Consider the following 13,594-nt stretch of genomic DNA (forward strand, 5'->3'; position numbering starts at 1 on the left):
CTAGCCGACAATCCCCTTTAATACGAACTGATGCTAATACGAAAATGATTAACCAAGGCTCTTGGCCAAACAAGATACCCCACCCTTGAGGGCTTCGAATTTATCCGTGAGTTTTGGTACAGAGCGCATGATATAGCTGAGAGAAAAATAACTGAACCACGGTGCGAACTAAAGTATTTACAGTAATATCGGCCACGATATAAGCTTATTTCGAAGTGGCCACTCCACTTTACTACTGTTTGAAGTACTGTTTTAAGGTATATATGGCTATTATGCATGGTCTATTGTCCACTTAAAGCTCCAGCAACATCATGAGGCCTCATATTATATCATCTATAACATACTCCACAAAGACAATCAGAAAATACGCTCTACTCTGAGTCCGCAAATCGGATGATTTCTTCATACCGACCAACCTTTACGACTCTCCCATCCTTGACCCAAGCCACCTTGTCCTTATCCGGTCTCATTCTTCCCGCAACACCGCTCAGCCGATGAGCTACAATGACCGCCGTATATCCTAACTGGATGAATTCGCTCTCCAAAACATTGTAAATGGCTGCCTCTGTAGCCGAGTCAAGCGACGACGTGGCCTCGTCCAAGAGGAGGATCGGTTTTGGCGCATCAGCTCCAGGATAATCCGGCTCAGCCAAAGCATGCTTACGAACTATGGCACGAGCCATAGCAAGAAGCTGTTGTTGCCCCACGGACAGGACGGGCAATGCGGAAAATTCGCAGTTTAATACTTCTGCTGAAGTGTCACTCCTGCTCGAAAGCGAAGACCAGATGCCGACCTTTTGCAGGGCCATTTCAAGTACTTCATCAGAAACGATGGAATGAGGATCCAGGTTAAAACGCAAGGTAGCTTGGGGTATCAAGAATGGCTCTTGAGAGATGGTTATGAAGCACTTCTGTCGAACGATTGACCTAGGGGTGCGAAGCAGATCTTGTCCGTCCACATTGACTACTCCAGTACTATCAATCAACCGCAGCAAAGCAGCGAGGATTGTACTCTTTCCACTAATGTTTCCTGTCAGCTGTTAAGTGGCCATACGGGTATTGAGAGCTGCCTACCTTCCAGTTCGACCACAAATGACAAGTTTTTGACCGGCCCGGATATCAATGCTAACATTGTGCAAGATTTGATGATCAGAGCTGCCCTCCCACGTTAGTTCCTGTATACAGTTGAACCAAACAAGCTCACTGACCTATATGCCGCATCGAGATCTGCTATGTGCGCTTCTCCCTTGGTCGGCCACCCAGCATGTGTCAGAAGATCTTCTCCGGGAAGATCCTCCCGAGGAGTAAACAGCTCCACGTTTCTAAGTCGCGCAATTGCGCCAAGAGACACTTCCAAAGATGCCCAAGACTCCACCAGTCGCACCAAGGTCGTGTTTGCAACAAAAATCAAGTTGAGTGCCGCGCCTATATCTCCCCCAGTGGTGGTGCCTCTCCATTTCACAGCAAGGGCAATCAATCCAATTGCAATTCCATTGACAATCAAGTTAAGAACCAGGCTTAACCACCGCTGCACGCACATGAGAGCATAACGCGGTCGGAGGGACCAGTTAAGCGCATCAAGACTCTTCTCTTCAGCTGCAAAAGACCAGCCGAAAGACCGTATCGTGACGACGCCTTCCGCTGTTTCCAGAAACCATTGGTAGAGCGATGATTGATACTCAAGTTCGAGGACTCGCAGTTGGCGGGAGGTCCTGAGGTAGATTCTTTGTATGAGATAGACGGCAACGACGCAAACTGGAAGGCAAAGAGCTAGCCATTTCTGAATACTCATGATTAGCACTAGCTGAGCCAGCATCTTGAAGATTTCTATAACGAAGACAAAGGCGTGTTAGTAACGATGAGATTATTTCCCAGCAGGGTAGCTCTCTTACGAGTACAGATGGTTATCAGAGCATAAGGCAGTTGTCGATCTACATAAGAGATGTCTTGACTAAACCTATAGCCTAGTTAGCACATCTCAGGAGAGCACCACATGTCAAGATAATACCTGTTAAGAATAACGCCAATATCTGTAGTAGAGAAGAACAAGAGCGGTGCACTAGGGAAATTAGCATCTTCCACCAAAGCGCGCCTTATTCACCTTACCCAAATATCGTTCGAAGAAGAGATTGGTGCAGCACGGCACCAGATCTCGGGGCTATCAAAATGGATGTACTCCTATCATGGCCGTCAGACTGATAGTAAAGCCAGAGGTACATCTCTCGACTCACCATGTGCTGCCATTTGTTGCGGTCCAAGCAAGGAGGGCGAGCGAGAGATAGCCAATCATGTAATAAGTCGACTGATCTGGGGAACCTTCTGTCCACCACTTTAGCAAATACTGCGGGAAGAACATGCCGAAGGAATATGCTGCTGAGCACCCAAGCAGCATGACCACATTGATAGCACCGGCAGATTTGAGATAGTATGCTAATGACGATTAGCATAATTCTCAGGTAGTATATCTGTTTAAAACTCACAATAAAGCGAGAAGTCGCCTGTTTTTCGATACAGATCCTCTTCAGCATCCGTGCTAGCCTGCGATGTTCTCTTAACAGTCTTGGGAACAGCTTCGAGCCTCTTCGTTGCTTCTGCAAATGTAAATTTGGATAAGTCTGATAGTGTAGACTTTAGCTCATCCCATGATCCTTGTGATGCAATACGGCCCTGTTCGAGGACCAATATCTCATCTGCGACGTGGAAATGCTGGGCTGCTAAATGGTTAGTCCCGTATGAACATCAGAGAGTGCATAGCAATGACTGACCAGAATTCGTAACCAAAAACACCGCAGTGTTGTTCTTCCTGAACCAGCCATTCGGCCCAAGCAAGTTGTCCACCACTGCGTTCTCGGTGTTGCCATCCAAGGCGCTAAACGGATCGTCTAGTACTACAATATCATGAAGAGAATATACTATACGTGCGAGCGCCTATACTCGTCATGAGTCGTCAGTTTCATTTGTCAGAGATTACTGGATTCTCATCTTACAAGTCTCTGCCTTTGTCCACCTGAAAGATTGATCCCTCGGCTGCCAACAATGGTATCGTCGCCTTCAGGAAAAGTGCCTAAATCATGATCGAGGCAGCAAGCACGGATAGCAGCGTCATATCTTTCTTTATCAATGGTCACAGAAAAGCCGCATACAATCTGCTTGACTCTGCCAGTTGGTAGCCATGCCTGTTGATCGCAGAAGCCGATCGATGCGGACGAGACTGTAATGTTACCCTCGGATGGCGCAATTTCACCTAATATCACTCGAGCAAGTATTGATTTACCGCTTCCAACAGGCCCAGAGCAAGCAGTTGTAGAGCCTCGGTGAAGTACCAAATTGACATCCTGCAAGAGTGTCTCTTTTGTCGATGGAGATTCTACAGTTACCCCATTAAGAGTTACAGCAGCTTCCGTGATATCTGCTCTCAATGCATCTACAGGCTGAGACATAACATGGCGCTTGTCTGTACGCGGTGACTCGAGTAGATATGCTTGGATCCTCTCGAAATTGGCTGAAGTTGCAACAGCGTTGGGCACGATCGTCATGATCATATTCGCAGGTTCAGTTACGAGGGCCAAGATGGCAACAGTCGTAAACGCCGTGCTGACACTCAGTTGGGAGCCTTGAAAGCGAGCAACAACAGCAAATACCACAATCGTAGCTGCAGGTGCAAAAATTCCAAGAGCATTTGCTATTCTAGTAGTTTAGTATCTGCAAACCCACAAACAGGGCAAATTAGATAGTAAATGAAGCTTACCACTTGCGTTATAAATAGCATTCATCCAGCGAACATTCTTTGAACTGTTAATCTCGTCTTGCCGCAGCTGATCGATATATTCTATCATTGCTCCTGATACACCCAGAGACTTGACGCTTTTCATCGACCCAAGGATTGAGCTCAGGGCCGATATCCGGCGCTGAGTGGCCATGTTCCAGCCCTTTTGTCTGGACCGAATGTTTTTTGCGACATAACGGCTTATCTGAGAGCAAACTCCACGTCAAATACAGCTGTTAGACTAGCATTACACCAAGACTCTCCTCTCATGCAGGTCGACTTACAGATGATTATGATGAAAGGAAGCGGAGCAAGCCATTTGACTTCTCGAACCAGAAGGATCACACCCAGCACGAGCTCAAAGAGCTTTGCCCAAGCTTCATGAAGCATCTTTCCTGCTTCTGCTGCACCATCTACGTCCGTGCTCATGATGGTCAATACTTTCCCCGTATCGGAAACGTGCGAGCCGATGGTCAATGCTTTGTTGTAGATTAACGTTGTGAGACTTCCGCGAATCATAAGCTCAAGCTTGTTGAGGCGATGATAATATCTCGATGATGAGAACTAAGTTGTAATAATTAATGTTAGTTTTATTCAACCGTAGGGACATTCTCCGTTCATAATCGGGCGGCTTGATGCTTACAGTTTGGCCCAAGTAGACGACAAAAGCCGCTACGACCAACCAATAGCCCTCGTTGGCATCCTCTCCCTTTGTATATCCTTGAACATAGCGCACAGCTTGTTCAATGAGAATAGGTTGACAGCATCTGAAAGTAACGAGGCCTAAGCGAGGGAAAGTGGCGGAAAGAAAAGGCCCTGAGAGACACCGTAGCAAGACTTTGGGCAGTGTCAGGAGCGTTTCAGGCTTTGCTGTTGCAACAGGTCAAAAACGAACAGAAATCGGCATAGCATAGCCATAGAAGCTGAAACTTACATCTACTGTCCCATGATGGCAAGATATCCCTGCGCAAACCCTCGGCCTCCAGCTCACTTGCCAGAGGCGGTAGCTGACTACCACGCAAGATGCTCCTGTTGCCTCGACTCAGCAGCCCATTCATCCACCAGAAAAGCAGAGAGCTGATCAATCCAGAGGTTTCTTCTGGAGAGCGATTGCTGTATTTCGATGTCAATATTGATGTTTTCTCTTGGCACTCGAGCGTCAGTATTGCAAGCCGAGACGCGAACCCCGCCACCAAGGCTGCTTTGGCTTTGCCGGCATCTCGAATCGCAGAGAAGCCGGGATACGTTAATGCAAACGCATCCCAGGTACATGTAAGTAGTAGATAAAGCACCGCGAGGTTAGAAGGGCAAATAGAACCCTTGTGCTCTGCGACCGACAACCAAACCAAAGCGGCAGACGCAATCAATGATGCACTACGTGATGCGATTTCCAACCACTCTGTACGCCCCTCGGATAGATTCAGTACCAGATCAAGAAGCAGTATCGCGGGTAGGGTCAAAGCTACGAGCTGTTGTTTCACAATATCCAGTCAGCGGCGGCTTGTCAGCAAGAAATCCATAACGAGGGGTGAATGCCCACTGGTTTAATGACAGCGAGCCAATTCGGCCTGACTTTGACCGATTCATGACGCAAAGCCCACAGGCGATAGGAGCCAAGAATAATGAATGCAAGCGAGGTTGCCAATGTGAGTGAAAGGAAGAAGGATGCTTCAATATGAGATGCCATTGTTTCGCCAAAGGCTCATGTCATCTCTCAGCACACACACTAATTGGGCATCTCACTGAAATATAGGCGCAATTATTCAAGGTCGGTAAGTTGAATACAGGCAATCCCATTGATGTCTCAAAGATGCTGGAGAGGCTGTCTATATGTATAAACTAGCTCTTTAATCAGAAGCCGGAACAAACAACAACACAGGTCATATCCGGTATTGCGTGCTGTTGGCGGGTCGCGTCAAAGGATCGCCTCCACGTCAATACGAGGCAGCATTCCCTGCTGAATGCTCGTTTATGCACAGGCTAAACCCGGTCGGTTCCTATCACTTTGCTGTTGGCCCTATAAGCACGCGGCATTCATCCTCCGTTTGGCAGCTTTCGGCAATCTGCTCCGTGCCAGCCTCCCCATCTATCAATGCTACATATCTTATCACTCCGTATAGACGAAAATGTCAACAACTAGGTAGGAACATGGGTATAAAACTCAATTTTGATGTTTTTCATTGACGAGGGTATCGCTAAATATAGGTATTCTTCGAACCAACACACAACAACAAGAGCAGCAGTGACCAACACTAACGGTAATGCAATGCCATGTCCTCCACAACTCATTTCAGGCCAAATGCAGCCTTCGCCCTGGTAAAGTATGCCAGGCGATCATCCGTGACAGACACGCCCACACACGCCATGTACTTCTGGAATCCGGTATCGACATTGTCCCACAAGGCCTGCTTGAGGGACGGGTCGCACTGGGTAGTGTAGAACCAGACGCCACTGGCAAAGTTGAACTCGTCGGGCTGAACGAGGGACAGAATGTAGTTCAGATCGGCATCGCTCAGGCCGTCGGTGGTGGTAAACTTCGAGACCTTATCCTTAATGCTGTCGATGCTCTGGGCGTACATCAAGTTGAACTTGGCCATCTGCATGTTGGCAGTGCCCTGGCCAGGACGGCCAGGGGAGACGTTGTGCTTGTACTTGAAGTCGACAGACTCAAAGGCCATGAGGGAGATGATGGCAGCCATCTCAGGCGTGGTGAAGACCTTGTAGTTGTACATGGCCTGGGCAATGAAGGGAGCCGCCTGCTCAGCGGTGCGGCATTCGGTGGTGTCGGCGCAGTTCTCGGCGTTGGGAGCAATCTGCTTGACGATGGCGGCAGCGGGCAGCTGGGCCGCGGCGAGGGTGGCAAGGCCCAAGACGAGCGAGGAGACGGCGGAGAAGTGCATTGTGAATTTCGGTTTTCAATGTTTGTATCACAGATTCGAGTTGCGAGAGTGAGTATCGAGGGCGCGTGAGCGTTGATATATATATGCGTAGATGTATGTGTTTGTATGTAGTGTAGCCAACAAAGGACGCCAGGTCTTCGTGTTGAGGCAAACTGAAACAGTTCAAAAGTCTGGAGAAGAACAGTCAAGAGCAAGTGAATGGGACGCGTAACAAAGAGTTGAACGCTGCAGAAAGGAGTGAAGCAGTGCCAGCCAGCGACGCAAGAAATGAATGAGGAGGAGGACAGAATCCGTGGTCGTAGAGCGAGAATAAACGCCCTGAAGCCCGAATCATGACCCTTTTGTACGACGCCCTCATTGAGGGATCGTGAATCACGGGCTCCAGGGGTTGCGCACGGGCTAACAATCGCGCCCCGAGGCGTCAGGCTTGATTGGACGAGGCTCAAATGCGACCAACTCTGCTGACCCCTGGCCAACCAAGGCACCACTCACGATCGGCCGCCAAACAGCTGTTGCTCGCCCACCCAAGGCGCGGCTAGAGATTGGCTCCCTTTCGATGGACAAAAGGGACACAGGGATGCGCCGGCGACGCTCCAATCGCAGCGTCTGGAGGCCAAAGCACTAGAGGGGGGATGTTTCATGAAACAGGCAGAGCTGAGCCGTGAAACGCAAGGAGGGCGCTAATGGCGAAGCATGCAGAGAGAATACGGCCTGGTGACAGGGGGGAGTGAGATTGTGATGGGCTTTTCATAATACTGCAACTCTTGGCCGTTGGTGGGGAGCATGTACGGAGTATCGTATGCATGTAATTTGGCTTCATGTTTGGCATTCACTTTGAATATTAGATGCATATACTCGTACTCGTATGGATTAGCCTTGGCAGTCGTCCTTGAGTGAATTTGGCATCCTCAAGCGAGGCCCAGAAGCGATGCTGCTGGATCCGTGCGGGAATAAGCGTGAGGTGCATGTTAGCTTGGTCGTTTTGCCACCTGATGATGCTAAAAACACCATGACATTTAGGTCTGTGCATCGTGTTGCAGCATTTGATGTTATAGCCCCTCCTCGTATTAACAAACAGCCTCAATGACGCGGAGGTCCAAATATGGATACACCTTCCAGACTGTAAGATTTAGATTTACCTTTTTCTATCACAATATTCTCAATATTCTCAAAATTGTCAACGCAGCCCCGCCATGCAGTATGAGGATGCGCAGCCGTGAAAAAAACATGAATAGTTCCAGGGTAGCATGCAAGGCCACGATGGCGGCCAAACTCCCGCATTAGCACCAAGCAGGCCACGGAGGCTACCGAGGCCAAGGATTCGGCCCTGGCTAAATCTACAATCGCTTGCCTAGCCAATACACCATAGACGAGAGATCCGAGGCCAAGTGCATGCTGTCGGTGCATTCAACATGACATATTCATACAACTATCCAGATGCCTACACTCTGGCTATTGAATCCCCTGGACAACCTCTGCAAACCATCTCGAGTCGCCTGTCTCACCAGATTTTGCTACCGTCTTAGGTAATCTCAGGGCCTCAATTCTGGCATCACGAGTCAAATGGGCGGATGGTTTAGTGGTATAATTTTCCCTTAGCATAGCGCAACCTCCGAGTTGCCGACCGCCTGGGAAAGGTCCGGGGTTCGATTCCCCGTTCGTCCATATGTGTGATGCGAGTCATAGACTCGCAACCTCTTTTTGTCTTTTTTGTCTATTTCATTCACTTGTATATCCTGGCCATCCGTCATTCATTCAATTTATTTATCTATCATTCGTCGTCTTTTCTTACATCTTTTCTTTCACTTTCCTGCTACAGGGCTTCTCTGGCTCTCATTTCGCTGTTTCATGCAAACCCAGAACGAAGAAAATTCCAAGAAACCACCATTGTATTTATTTTGAGCTGAATTCGTGCCATCTATACATCTCCAAAAGAGAAGAGTGAGTCCATCATTGTATGCTGCCCTACCTAGTTTCCAATATCCATCATAAATATACAACTGTTGTACACGCCGGCATCTATATCAAACATGGATTTATGCCACCTGCATCCCGCATCACTAAAACGTGACCGTACAAGTGTCATTCCCATTCACCTCCCTCTCTTCCGATCCAACATCTCCTGGATATCGCCCTTGCCCTTGCCCTTGCCCTTCTCCCCAGCACCCCCCTCTGGCGCAAAGCTAGTAGCAACCTCCATCTCGACAGCGCCCTGCTTGCGCAGCTCCTCCAGCCTCTTCTTCTTCTGCAGATCCGCTACGCGCCACTGCTTAAAGTACTTGACCCACGCGGCGGCGCAGTCACGCTCGAAATCGGCAGACTGCTTGGGGCACGCCTTGGCGGCGGCGGAAGCGTCCTTGTTCGCATCAATGATGTTGTTGGCGTCCAGACAGGCAAAGTAGGCGTCTCGTGAGGCCCAGCAGATGGCGCGCTCCTCGCGGTTGGGAATGGCGTTGCCACTGCGGATGGCGTCGGCGCGGGTGTCTGCGGAAAACGGCCACCAGCCCATGTTTGCTCGGGAGAATGTGTATATGTGAAATTGACAGGTATATCCGCTGGGGAGAGAGTCTAGCAGCGAGGGGCTTGTGTCGAGACCAGGCTTTGCGCGCTGCTGCTCCGGTGGGAGGGGTACCAGTATTGTGCTACTGCTGAGGTTGATATCTCATGTACTCATCCAGCAATTAGAAACACCAGTCATTCGCCAGTGGTTTGTAATTGAATTGAAATGAGATGCTCTCAGTCCTGGTAATCCAAGTTGGCTGTAACCGAAACAACGTGTGAGCTGCTATGAGGTTAGCTGGTCCATGTGCTAATATTCGGCACCCATCCAAGTATGACGATCAAAAGACCGGCAGAATCCCGCGGGCGGTCAGGCGCAACAGCTCTGATGCAGCCTAGCGCAGGACGGCCTGCAGGCAAGCTGTCACCTGTCGGGCGTGTCATGCACAAGCATCATTGCTGCAACTCCCTTCTCATCTGTCTTGTGCCATCACCAGCGTCTGCACCCGCATCTGTTTCGCGCCAAAACAGCAGATGCTTGCGGCGGCCTCACTCGCCTATATCAGCATCCAGAATTCCATTCGCTATTGACACCGCCTCAACATGGACTAAAGCAGCGAGTCCCGAACCGATGCACGACGAAACACCAGGTCGCCCCATCCATCCGACTTGCATCTCCGAGCGCCCATAGATAGACCTCACTCATACCCTCAATTATTCGAAGCGACCGACTCCCTATACTCTATCCTCCAATCTACATCTCCCCAAAATCGCAATGGCTCGCCGTCGCAGACCCCCTCGCGCCGGCGCCCTCACCGAACTGCCGCCTCTCAAGATCGCCTCCCAGATAGCCATCCTGCAGGCACTCTACTACCTCGCCGCCCTCGTCCTCATGCTCTTCACCACGCTGGTCGCCGGCATGTCCTTTAACTTCGACCTGATTCTCGGCTGGGACCGCGTGCGTGGCGACACAACCCAAGGATGGCTCATGGCCTTTGTCTGGCTCCTCAACGGAGGATTCTGCATGTGCGCTCGCCCTTTCCCTCCAAACGCTCATCAGCACACCCCCTTTTCTATTTCCTTCTCGCCGCTTCATTTGCAGAGAAATAAATACTAACATTGGTTCCCGTCATTAGGTCCGTCGCCATGGTCATCCTCGTCGCGCGCAGCAAACTCGTCCCCGACTTCGCCCTCACCATCCACTTCCTCCACCTCCTCTTCACATGCCTCTACACGCGCTCTCTTCCCCGCAATTCCATGTGGTGGCTCACCATGGCCATCTCCTCCGCGACCGCCGTCGGCCTGGGCATGTGGGGATGCCGCTACCGCGAGCTCCAGCCCGTCTTCTTCCTCGGCGGCAGGATCCTCGGATCTGGCACGTCCGGCCCTTCCAACAGGGGCTCCGGCGCAAGAGAGGATGCATTGCCTCCCGACGTTGAAGAGGGCTTGGGCGGATCAAGTGCGGCGGGAGAATACGAAATGGAACGGATAAAGACTTCGTCATAGAGCAGAAAACTCCAGCAAGAGGAATGTATATATAGACGGGAATTAGCAGTCAAGACGGGAGGTTACTTGGGATGTATAATGCTTGTTTGAAGGAGTAGCAGCGTGCATTGTTCGGCGTTTATTGGGACGTAAAGGGGCGCCATCTAGACAGCCGCATTCTTAGGGTAAAGGGAATAATAGTACGGCATCTACATCAATGAAGACATCAATCACCCCACGGCAAATCAAAATCTAACTAAATAGAGATTTTCACAATGTACCTATTCACACTACAATAGAAAAAAAAAACAGCCACGTCAATGCTACAACTTGGGCGTACCACAGTCCCGACGCTATTCTGTATACACAAAAAGAAACACGAGGTTTAGAAAAAAAAACACAAAACTTCATATCGGCATACCCAAGCTTTGAAATAAACGAAGAATAATCAACGCCTCCCATATATACTATACAGCGGACTCCATAGAATGTCATTTCCCTTCCGTCTCACTCCTCTAATGTGAATCCCCTCTGGTATCATCTTTACATCCCCACCCTCCTTCTCCAAAACCCATTGTGTATATCCACAGATAAGGCATGAAAAAAAGGTTGCTTTTTTTTTTTCCCACGTCAACTCATCCTCCCCCGCAAGGCATCCACTTCCCTCTGTAGTGATTCAAGGTCGGCGAGAATGTCCACACTTTGGCCACCGTATTGTGCGTCGAGATTACCAAACTCGTCTGCAGATGACCTCGGTTTCCTTGCCGAGTCCAGGCTTGCCCGTCCGGATGGTCCGTCCGCACTGCTCTGGCTGCTGCCTCGTATCCTTGAGGGCGGTGGAGGGGGGGCCACCACGTCTCGCGGCTTGATCTCAGCCAAGGCTCGTCGATGGGTGGATTCTAGGCCGTACAAGCTCTGAGGGCGGCGGGTGGATGGATTGCGAGTGGGAGGTGGAGGAGGAGCCATGGGTCTCGTTGCCGAGTCCATTGACGTTCTTGGAGTGTCGAAGTCGGGAGGATGAATGAAGGTGGAAGATTGAGGAGTGCTTGGTTGCCTGGAGCCTGAGGTAGTCCTCCGAGGCGGTGGAGGGGCCGGCGCATTTACACTGTGGCGAACGCTGTTTGCTCTGGATGGAATCGATTCCATTGATGTCCGTGGCGGCGGTTCATTTTCTTTCGAATCCAGCGCATTTGTCTTCACCTCGACTCGAGGTTGCCTTCTCGGTGGCGGGGCTGGTACAGGCTTCTTGGCATTGTTGGGTGGTGATATAGAAGTATCTATTTGATCCGGGCTAGCTGTAAGTGCGGGAGGATGAGTATCCATCTCAACAGGCACATCCTCTACTGAGGAGCTACTGCTAGCCGAGCTTTCTCGAGACAACACAGGCCGGGGTAGTGGTTCATTTTGAGATACCGCTGGCTCGGCTGGTTTTTCTCTCGGGCTAGTGACAGTGCTCTCGGTGCTAGTGACACTCTGCCCGGGTTTGATCACCTTGCCGTGCCGGGAGCTCGGAGGAGGTGGAGGAGCTTTTTTCTCCTTGTTGATAGGGGTGGCAGCTGAAGCCTCTTGCGCAGGCTTGGGGGGATCCGCCTGGTTATTGTCGAAAGAGTCTGTTGGAAGCGGAGAGCTGGGTGGGCTCGTTGCTCCCGTCATCAGCAGTCGTTTGAATGAATCCACATTCAGGGACCGCCTCGCAGACTGCGCCGCCTTCAACACCTCGCCCTCCTTTCGTACATCCTCCTTTAGCTCCGTATGATTCTCAGCGTCCTGCGTCTTCTTCTTGCTGAATGGATTGGCGACCGTCTGCACCGGCCTCTGCATGTCCGCCGTCGTCAACGGCTGCCGCCCCTGCGGAAGAGCCGGCTGAGGAGGTGGGGTAGCGGTAGCATCGTCCCAGTCGTTGTCGACGTTGTTGAAGGGATCCTGCTCCTGTGCATAAGTCTGGGCAGCAGAGCCAAAGTAGCTAGCCGTCCACTCTGGAGAGTCGGGCGACCGGGGAGGCGGTGACAGAACGCGGACCTTCTTGACGACCTTTGCCTTGCTCGCATCAATGGCCGCAGACTGCGCAGCGGGAGGCACGTTTTCGTCGCGGAAGCTCGTTTTCGGAGGCGGGAACAGCTGGGCGGCATCTATAGAGTCGATTGGAGGGAAGCGGTTCTCTGGGTGCTGCGTCGCACTCTTGCGGAAGGGGTTCGATGACGACGCCATCGTGACAGGCAACGGTCTAGTGGGCAGGTCCGTATAATATGGTTTGTATGGCTTGTGTATTGTGTATTGTATCCTCTATTCCCTTCGGTCACGACAGGAGGAGAGACAGCCGGTCCGCCATCTTCCAGCGCCAGAGAAACAATCGTCGATGTTGACGTTGACAGAAATATGAAACCTTGTCTGGCTTAACAATCGCGTGGCCAGGGAGCAAAAGATGGAAGTGAGTCGTTTCGGAAGAATCGGTTAGACTGTCCCTTGCGAAGGGGCGAGCTACAGGAAGGTACGTGCAAGTGGTGGTACAGCTACATGTGCCTCAATGAGGGGTGCCCCATGCCGAGTTAGGGAGATACCTGGCGACACAGCCACGCAGGAGTACGTCGGCAGGTATCACTTCATCACAGCCCTGCACATGGCGCAGGTGCTAACAGTGCTCGCACGGGCCAGCCAGCTGTTCTCGGCAGGTACCGCGTGTTCCTGATACGGCCGGCCATGGCGGGATGCGCTGACGAGATTCGCTGACGGTTGAGGCGACGTCTGGTGACCCCGAGCCAAGTCCTCGACCTGTCACTGCGGTACCTACGGGGAGTGCGGAGGAGAGGCGTCATGCCCAAGTTGGCATTGAAGGGCATTGAATGAAAAATATGGTTAGGACTAAGGCACCAAGGTAGCCCGAGGTAGGGAAGGGCAACACTGCAAGGGGCAAATCGTCGACAGACCGAGTTGAGCACCAACACTG

At 51.0% G+C, this 13,594-nt stretch overlaps 5 protein-coding genes across 5 annotated transcripts; 1 reads left to right on the forward strand and 4 right to left on the reverse strand.

The window, feature by feature from the left end:
* Positions 1-232: 232 nt before the first annotated feature.
* On the reverse strand, positions 233-4,985 carry TRIVIDRAFT_190418 (uncharacterized protein; the record flags this gene model as incomplete). The annotated part of the gene is made up of 16 exons (XM_014102175.1): positions 233-247; positions 417-1,020; positions 1,075-1,155; positions 1,209-1,827; positions 1,893-1,957; positions 2,009-2,059; positions 2,107-2,178; positions 2,232-2,430; positions 2,481-2,711; positions 2,766-2,928; positions 2,988-3,682; positions 3,749-3,982; positions 4,051-4,330; positions 4,410-4,636; positions 4,701-4,910; positions 4,952-4,985. The coding sequence occupies 16 exons, from the start codon at positions 4,983-4,985 to the stop codon at positions 233-235; spliced, it is 3,780 nt and encodes a 1,259-aa protein (XP_013957650.1).
* A 937-nt stretch (positions 4,986-5,922) lies between these two features.
* Positions 5,923-6,666, reverse strand: TRIVIDRAFT_212523 (uncharacterized protein; the record flags this gene model as incomplete). Its single annotated transcript, XM_014102176.1, has 1 exon — positions 5,923-6,666. One exon carries the CDS (start codon positions 6,664-6,666, stop codon positions 6,052-6,054), a length of 615 nt encoding a protein of 204 aa, XP_013957651.1.
* Positions 6,667-8,758: 2,092 nt separating this feature from the next.
* Positions 8,759-9,175, reverse strand: TRIVIDRAFT_64132 (uncharacterized protein; the record flags this gene model as incomplete). The annotated part of the gene is made up of 1 exon (XM_014102177.1): positions 8,759-9,175. The coding sequence occupies one exon, from the start codon at positions 9,173-9,175 to the stop codon at positions 8,759-8,761; it is 417 nt and encodes a 138-aa protein (XP_013957652.1).
* A 558-nt stretch (positions 9,176-9,733) lies between these two features.
* TRIVIDRAFT_169123 (uncharacterized protein) lies at positions 9,734-10,539 on the forward strand (the record flags this gene model as incomplete). Its single annotated transcript, XM_014102178.1, has 2 exons — positions 9,734-10,191; positions 10,302-10,539. Coding segments are annotated over 2 exons (489 nt in total), but the record flags the coding sequence as incomplete, so codon positions are not given.
* Positions 10,540-11,841: 1,302 nt separating this feature from the next.
* Positions 11,842-12,858, reverse strand: TRIVIDRAFT_15801 (uncharacterized protein; the record flags this gene model as incomplete). The annotated part of the gene is made up of 1 exon (XM_014101957.1): positions 11,842-12,858. A coding segment is annotated over one exon (1,017 nt), but the record flags the coding sequence as incomplete, so codon positions are not given.
* Between the last annotated feature and the right edge of the window lie 736 nt (positions 12,859-13,594).

The sequence above is a fragment of the Trichoderma virens genome, assembly GCF_000170995.1.
Source record: "Trichoderma virens Gv29-8 chromosome Unknown TRIVIscaffold_5, whole genome shotgun sequence".
Classification (NCBI taxonomy): Eukaryota; Fungi; Ascomycota; class Sordariomycetes; order Hypocreales; family Hypocreaceae; genus Trichoderma; species Trichoderma virens.